The 7797-nt window shown below is 61.1% G+C and overlaps 1 protein-coding gene and 1 long non-coding RNA gene across 2 annotated transcripts; both read left to right on the top strand.

Moving 5' to 3' along the window:
* The first annotated feature begins 341 nt into the window (after positions 1-341).
* LOC135577712 (uncharacterized) lies at positions 342-2396 on the top strand. The gene is made up of 6 exons (XM_065047829.1): positions 342-413; positions 555-634; positions 728-842; positions 1167-1256; positions 1654-1758; positions 1991-2396. The coding sequence occupies exons 1-6, from the start codon at positions 363-365 to the stop codon at positions 2270-2272; spliced, it is 723 nt and encodes a 240-aa protein (XP_064903901.1). The 5' UTR covers positions 342-362; the 3' UTR covers positions 2273-2396.
* Positions 2397-5164: 2768 nt separating this feature from the next.
* On the top strand, positions 5165-6953 carry LOC135577705 (uncharacterized). Its single transcript, XR_010469347.1, has 3 exons — positions 5165-5579; positions 5940-6360; positions 6448-6953. It is a non-coding gene; the product is annotated as an uncharacterized LOC135577705 (long non-coding RNA).
* Positions 6954-7797: the final 844 nt, after the last annotated feature.

Genomic DNA, 7797 nt, shown 5'->3' with positions numbered 1-7797 from the left:
CCTTTATTAGATGCCGATTCGTTACCCGTGAATGGATTTCTAAGGGGATACATGGACTCCATTGTGTCCTTTCTCGGCAGCCCAGAAAAGGTAACCGCAGCCGCTTTAAAGGCGGCTGTGCCGGCGTCTGCTGACAGGGGCTCTGCTGCGGGTGCTGGAGGGTGCTGGCTGGGCAGAGCTGCTGCTCCCAGGTCTCTAAAGGGCACTGCACCCCCATGCTGCGGTGCCGCTGGCCGCGTGTCCCCATCTCACGCTCCCTGTTTGCCTCTCTGCTCCCTGGCTGCCAGGAGGAGAGCCACAAGATCGGGTTTCTCATGGACATCCGTGACCTGTGCGACACCAGCAGGCGCCAGCGCTCCCCAATGGGCCTAGATGTCTTCTGCCAGAGATACGAGCTGGCGGAGAATATCGAGGTGAGGGGATACCCAGCAGCGCTGGGGAAGGGGTCGAGGACTCCGGCACCGGCACCCTGTGAGGACAGTGCTGGGCAGGGCCGGGGGCTGGTGGCGCTGGGCTCTGGCAGCTGCAGGTCCCATCCCAGCTGTGCTCTGCAGGTGCTGCTGGAAGAGGAGCCCAGGGACCAACTGCGCACGGCGCTGCGGCAGATCGCCATGCGTGCCATTGCCGAACTGAGGTACCTGCCCATCCCTCCTGGGGTCACCTGCACGAGGCCTCGAGGCGCTGCTCCAGGTACCAGCGTGCGGCTGGCTGCTCTCTCTCTTTGCAGCGCAGTGGAGAGGGTGCTGGAGGGCAAGGAGACAAGGCTGCTCCAAGCCTGCTTCTCCAGTGTCTTCTCGCTTCCACCAGAAGTGGAGGACATGGACCGTTACCTCTACTTAGAAGTAAGTGCTGCGTGAGCTACAGGAGCCCCCGGTCCCTCTGTCTGCTCCCCAACCACCCCGTGTCGTGATATAACCAGAGACCCAAGGCAGGGCAGGTTCTCAGCTCTGCTGTCCCACCGTCATCCCTTTGTCCCCTGCCTGTGGGTCTGGCCACGTCCAGTTTCGCAGGCTGCTCTGCCCATAGCAGGTTATTTGCCCCTGGGTCTCTCCCAGGCACAGCGCAGCAGCGCGGGAGTCGTCCCTCGGTGCTGGGAGTTCAGATCAGTCTCCTGGGAATGAGAGGGATGGCTGGAAACGTGATCACAACCCGTTGTCTTCTTGCAGACCATGCGGTCCATGGACAACATGCTGCAGGCATTGCTCCTCAACTCTCGTGCCTCCAGAGTCAGCGAGCTGCTGCAGAATATCTTCCAGGTCTGGGTGTGCGAAGTTTGGGCTTCACAAGGGCTGTTCCTCACCCTGGGGATGGGGTGTCCACTCTGGAGGTGACAGTCCCACCCCGTGCCGTGCAGAGAGCGCTGCCGGGAGGGTGCCCACCTCCCCGGGGAACCAGGGGCTGCCCTCCAGGCTCTTCTGCAGCACAGTGGCCGCAGAGGGTGGCATCTGCCTTCCTGCCTGGCCACAGGGCGGGCCCAGGGCATTTGTCCCAAACCTGCCAGGGACCCAAGGGCAAGAACCTCACTACAGGCTTTGGTTGAGTCCTGGGGAATCTTTAATGGAGTGGGCCAGTCCAGCACAGGCGTTGAGCGGTGCTGCTTCTGCTGGAGCGGTGGCTGCTCCCAGGGCTCACCAGCAGCTTCTCTCTCCCCAGATGCTCCTGACTCTGAGCAGCTCCGAGAGAGAACATGTGCGGCAGAGGGCCGTGGGGAGGATTGAGGGGCTGAGCTTCGTGTTGGCTGAGAATCCCACACTGGAGGTAAGGAGCCAGGCACCCTCCGGCTAGAGCGTCTGCCCTTCCCTGCACCCCAGAGCAGCCTGCAGCTCTCCCCACGCGGGGCCGTTGCCCACCCAGCTGCTTTGGGAGCTGTGAGCGGCACGGCCCTGGACAGTCCTGCCTGCCCACGGAGCCCTGGGCACACGCTTGGGTTCAGGGCTTTGGCACAGCCGCCTGCCCTCAACCCTCCTGCTCTTCTGTCTCCCTCGCCCAGGCCTGGTGCCGCTCTAGGACAGACATACACGGCCCTGTCAGCTATAGAGACATCCAGATCCCAGTGCTGGGACAGCTGCTGGGGCATCTCCTCCTTTCCCAACATTCCTGGGAAGAGGCAAGAACTCTGGCTCGAGATGCAGTGCAGCACCTCGCTGTCTTCCTGGCTGGACAAAACAGTAAGAGAAGTTGTGTTGGGCTCGATCCCTCTACACACAGACATCTCCCGATGGGTCTGCTCCTGTTCCTCACCTCCTTTGTCCTTCCCAGCTGCTTCCCATAGCATCCCAGCTGCCATTTTGCTGCAGCAGCTGAGCGCTCTCCCAAAGTCTGGGATCTGTTCTCTGCTGCTCTCCTTCCTCCCTCCTTTCGGGATCCTGAAGCCCGCTGTTTCGTGGTTCCCAGACCCAAACATACGGCTGATTGCCATGACCCAAAGCCATGGTTGTCCTGCCAGTGAAGAGCAGGTCTATCTCTGAGTCCTCCTGGCTAGAGCTTTCAGTGCTTGGAGCAAGAAGCTGTTCCTGATGCCCTCCAGAATTCTCCTTGACCACTTATGCCCTGCCATCATGAAGGCAGATCTTGGGGTGCTTTGGGAAGCTTGCTGACAAAGCTGCTGTGCTTTACTGAGTTCTCTATGTTTCCCCGCTGTTTAGACAGGAGCAATCAAGCACGACAGCCCCACTTGGAAGATCCCGACAGCTCCTCTGAGGATTGGCTAAAACCCGACATCATGGTAAAGAGCTCTTGCGGGCACTCTTGTTGGTGGCACCAGCAGGGGAATTGTGTGAGCAAAGGCCTCCACAATCAGGGGGCTGGCATGGCCTCCCTGTCCCTGCTGAGAGGGTTCCTGCTGTCCCCGAGCAGGGACGATGCGAGGGCTGCTCTCCAGTGTCCCAGCAGCAGCCCCAGTCCTGCTGGCCACCAGCAAGCCCTGGCTGGCGGCAGGGCCAGCACCCTGTGCCCATGAGCCCAACCCTCCTCCCTCTCCCCGGGCCTCTCTTCTCCTCCTCCCCAGCAGTCACTGCCGCCCCTGCTGCCAGCTTTGCTGCGGGCACTGCCGCAGCACCGCCGGGCGTCTCTGCAGGGCTGCTGGCACTGCCCGCCTACGCAGCAGCACCGGGGCACTCGGTGTGACTTGGCTTCGCTGCCTCCCTTCCTCCCTTAGCTCTTTGAAGAATACCTCCAGCCTTCCGAGAGGACAGACATGGTCCTGGTGTTCACTGAGGCAATGACAGACTCCAGCACCTTTGACAAGGAGGCGGCCAGAAACATGCTGGACGTGGTCAAGAGAAACTGTGATTTCTGGCTGGTGGATGTAAGTGGCCTTTGGCTGGATTGCCCTTTGGCCCTGTCAGGCCTTGTTCCTCCCTCCAACAATCTCTTCCTCTCAAATCCTGGTGTCTCGGACACCTGAAGCCACCTGAAGTCGGCAGAGAGGGATGGGAAGGACAGCTGAGGAAATGGCTGCACTCCAGTGGCAGCACCATCCTCACCTGTGTCTCCTCCAGGTGCCAAAGATCACGAGCTGCATCCACAAAACCCTGGGGTGCATCAACACGGCACCAGCCCGACAGAGCGTGGAGTCTCTAATTGTCTGGATGGCTGACAAATGCCCTGGGGAGGTGGTGTCGACGCTGCTGACAATTGCACCACCAGGAGACAGGTACTGGCTCCAAAAGCCATGAGGGCTTGTTCCCTGTGGGGAGAGGGGCCCAGAGACGCTCTGGCTGCCAGCGCCAAGGAATCCTGCAGGACACCCCCGAGGAGCAGGACCCTCCATCCCACCACGCTTTCCAGTGCTGGGGGTCAGCCAGGCCCGCAGCAGCCACAGCTGAGCAAGCCAGCCCAGAGCCCCCCACTGCGCTCCTGCCAGCCCCACGGGAGCACCAGCTCAGCCTCTGCTGCTGCCCAGGGCATCCCAAGCGTCCTGCAGCGCGGAGCCGGACACGCTGCCGTGGCCCAGGCTGCCCTGCTGACAGAGCGCTCTCTTGCAGCACTGCCCTGGCACTGTGGGAGGTGATGTTCTCCGTGCCCCAGACCCTGCAAAGCGTTTTGAAGGAGCTGCTCATCCAACTCCAGGACCCAAAGAGCAGGCTCTTCTGCACGTACCTGGAGGACCACTGCCTCGTTAGCTTGGCTGTGAGTGACCGGAAAAACACCCTGGTGCCCTTGGCCTGGGCTGCCCTGGGAACCAGGAGCTGCACGGTGCCAGGAGCCCCCGCGGCTCTGCCGGTCGCTCACTGCTGGCTTGCTTTCAGATGCTGGCCAGCAGTGATCTGGGAGATCGGGAGTTTGCTCTGCTCTACATGGCCTTCAGGTTTCTGAAGGAAGAAAGGCCGGCCATGCTCTCCCTGGTGCTCACGGGCATCATGACGCTGTCACAGACAGACGAGATGGTGAGCAGAGTGTTGCGAAGGGCAGCCATGGTGGCTGCTCCAAAGGCCCTTCCTGCCATGGTGGGGCCTGGGGGCTGCCTGGGGAGCTCTCCACACATGGACCTGGTCCCAAAAGGGCAACTCTCTTCTTCGTACAGGCAAGGAAAATGAAGGTCATGCTGCCAGACCTGATGTGGGTCCTGCAGTGCGGCAACAAGGCCACCAAGATCAAGGCTCTGGCCATCTTCAGAACCGTGATGGCTCAGCTGCAGAGGGAGGAGGCCAGCCCCATCGCCGTGACGCTGGCAGGATTTCTCCTGCCCCTCTTTGATGACGTAAGGCTGATGTATAAGGCTGATGTACAAGGCTGATGGATAAGCCTGAGCCCCGCGGGTGGGCACTGGACAATGACAGCTGCCCTTCAGCCCAGCCACTCAAAGCAGGGGCTTCTCTCCTTTCTCCCAGGGCTCTTGTGGGATGGTTTCTGCATTCTGCAGCCCAGCCCAGCTTCTCCCTGCCCGCTGCTCCCACAGCTCCTCCCCACCATGGCTGCTGAAGCTGGTGGGAGATGCTGGGACGGCACTTTGAGGCACAGGCACTGCCTGAGCAAGTCTCACGAGTGGCCTTTCATGGACCCAGGGCCGCAGATCTGGCCACAACTGCAGTGTGCACAATGCCGCCCTGGAGCGTCTCCCCTCCCATCAGCCATGCAGGAGCTTCTGCTCCCCGTGGGCAGAGAGCTGCTGGTGCTCAGGTCCTACTGTGCTGCTCCCTCCCAGGAACTGAGCCAGCTGAGAAAGATCTCCATCAGCCTCTTCAGAGACCTGATGAAGATGGTGGTGCGGAACAACAAGAGGGAGATGAAGAACACGGTGCAATGTGGCCTGCTCCCTCTCTTCTTCCGCATGAGTGACCAAGTGCAGAGCGTGGCCAAGGTACAGATTTCAAAGCTGAGCAGTAATGCAGGGAAGAGACCCCTGGGCGTTTGGGCCAGGGCATGTCCCCACTCCCTAAGGGCAGAATCGCCCCAGGAACAAAGCCCAGAGCAAGGGGACACCAGGTCTCCTGCCCCAACCGTGGTGCCATCTCCCAGCTTCTCCTGTTCCACAGGCCGCTGGGGAAGCCCTCCTCGGTGCAGCAGAGCTGCTCAGGTGGAAACAGCTCAAACAGCTGGTGCAGACAGAGCAGACATGGCGGATTGGAGAGAGCTTGGTGAGGACAACCCCCAAGGCCCAGGGCCCAGGCTGGACGGGGCTGCCCCACATGTCTGTCCTGTGGGCTCTGCAGATGTACCTCGCCTGTCCTGCTGCAGCCCCGAGCTGCATCCTTGTTCCCTGTCCTCAAGAACAGAGCCCCTAGGGCTCTTCCCTCTGCCCCGCAGCCAGCGGGAGGGAGGGCTCTCAGCACCCCTGGGACCCCTCGGCCTGTGTCTCTCTCTCAGCCCCACGGGGCTCCTGGCTGTAACACGGGAATGGCCGGAGGGGAAGGGGAATGTGGGTTCATGGGAGGAGGGACTGGTCCGGCCAGCTGGGGAGGGACAGTGACATGCCCATGCCCTTGTGCTCTCTCCAGCTGGAGCGGGACAGGAGCAGAGCTCAAGAGCTCTTGAGTCAGAGCCTGCCGTACCTGAGGGATGCTCAGGCCAGCTCACGAGAGGCGGCCGTGAGGTTCATCGGTGAGTCACAGCCCCCAGGTCCCTCTTTCGGCAGCCTGGCCCCAGTCCCCGCCGCTGCTCTGGCACAAGGAGCAGCCCTGTGGCTGCCAGAGCCCCAGCTGCCCCGTGCAGGGCCTTGGCCTCCCCTCCCAGCCCTGCCCACGCAGGTGGCCTTGGTGGCCACCTTGCCCGGTGCCACCATCTCGGCTCCTGCTCTCCCCTGGGCTCAGCCCTGGTGAGGGGAGGGAGCAGGGGCTGACGGAACTCTGTGCCCAGGGCTGGCTGCGCGGCCCCTGAGGGACCGAAGGGAGGAGGAGGAGCTGGCTGAGATCTGCAGCGGTGAGTAGGGAGCGTGGTCGGGAGGGGATGCCCGGGGGTCTCTGCAGACATGGGAGCTCATCTGGGTTCTGCTTCTTTCCCTTGCAGCCCTTCAGCCCTTGGAGCAGGACAGTGAACCCTCCATCTGCTCCCTGGCAGCCCAGACCATCCGCATCCTGGGCAACCCAAGGGAGCAGCCACGATCGCGATGGACCCTGCGAGGCCTGTGCTGCTGGCCCCGCTAAACCCAGCGGAGGTGCAGCTCTTCTCGGGAGGAGGGCTGGATTTAATAAAGCTGGAGGAGAATGCCAAAGCCCTGGTGTCCTTCAGCTGTGCAGCGCCCTGAGCGTGCTGAGCAGACGGTGTCGTTCCTGGGCTCTCCCGCTGCCGCAGGACGTCTGTCCCTCAGCACAGCCTGGTTCCAGGTGTAGTTACGGTGCCGGCGGGCGGGCGCTTGCTGGCCCCCAGGCCCTGCCCTGCAGGGGGAGGCAGAAGGCCGTGCGGGCATGGGGGCAGCAAAGACACGCAGTTATACAGCAGGGCTGGTCCCAGCGCCCCAGGAGCTGTTTCCCACTGTTTGCCCTCAGCTCCCGCCATCCCCCGAGGGTTTCCACAGCGCCGTTTCAGCGAGACCCTCTGCTCCAGGCTGCCGGGCCTCATCTCTCACGCTGCCCTCCCCTCCTCGCCAGCAGCTGCCGCCCGGCGCTTTCACCCTGTCCTGGAGCCGCGTTCCCAGCGGCGCTGCCGGGCTGAACCGGGGCAGTGCGGGTTCACAGAGTCACAGGACGGTTTGGGTTGGAAGGGACCTTCAAAGCTCATCCAGTGCCACCCCTGCTGTATGGGAACTGTGGAAGAACCGACGCCCTTACGTTCCTTTAACTCTAGAGTGGCAGTCTGGGGGGATTTTGAATGCATTAGCTCTGGTGGATACGGGGGCTGAGGTCACAGTTTTACATAGTGATATTAAGAACAAAGATGCTACATCGCAGATTTGTGGTCTGGGGGGACGTCTGAGCCCTGCTCTCCAAGCTGCTGTTCCCCTCACAATCGCAAATCCCAAGCCATCTACTGGAACAGTGTTGATTGCCCCAATTAAAGAATATATCCTGGGTATTGATGTCCTACCAGGGCAGACGGTTGGAACCTTAAATGGTCATTTTGCTTTCGGCTCTCTGCGCACAGGATTTGCTATCCGGTCTGTAACTGTCTTGTGTGGATTCCCAAAATGGGATCCTGTTGTGCTGCCTGCACCTGCCAAGGTGGTGACTATAAAACAATATCACATCCCAGGGGGGAGGAAGAAATTACTGAGACTATTTGGGCACTCCGACAAGTGGGGATCATTAAAGAAACTGTGACGGCTTTCAATAATCCTATCTGGCCTGTTCGAAAAACAGATGGTACTTGGAGAATGACTGTAGACTATAGAGAATTGAATAAAGTCACCCCCCCACACCT

This window comes from Columba livia, unplaced genomic scaffold (genome assembly GCF_036013475.1).
Source record: "Columba livia isolate bColLiv1 breed racing homer unplaced genomic scaffold, bColLiv1.pat.W.v2 Scaffold_134, whole genome shotgun sequence".
In the NCBI taxonomy this organism is placed as follows: domain Eukaryota; kingdom Metazoa; phylum Chordata; class Aves; order Columbiformes; family Columbidae; genus Columba; species Columba livia.
This window is presented reverse-complemented; position numbering and strand designations above follow the sequence as displayed.

Bases quoted from the DNA above. Each gene is read 5' to 3' on its own strand.
- LOC135577712 (XM_065047829.1), top strand. From the start codon at position 363: ATGGGCCTAGATGTCTTCTGCCAGAGATACGAGCTGGCGGAGAATATC. The intron at 414-554 runs GTGAGGGGATAC...TGTGCTCTGCAG, and splicing joins AGCTGGCGGAGAATATCGAG to GTGCTGCTGGAAGAGGAGCC. The intron at 1,759-1,990 runs GTAAGGAGCCAG...TCCCTCGCCCAG, and splicing joins CTGAGAATCCCACACTGGAG to GCCTGGTGCCGCTCTAGGAC.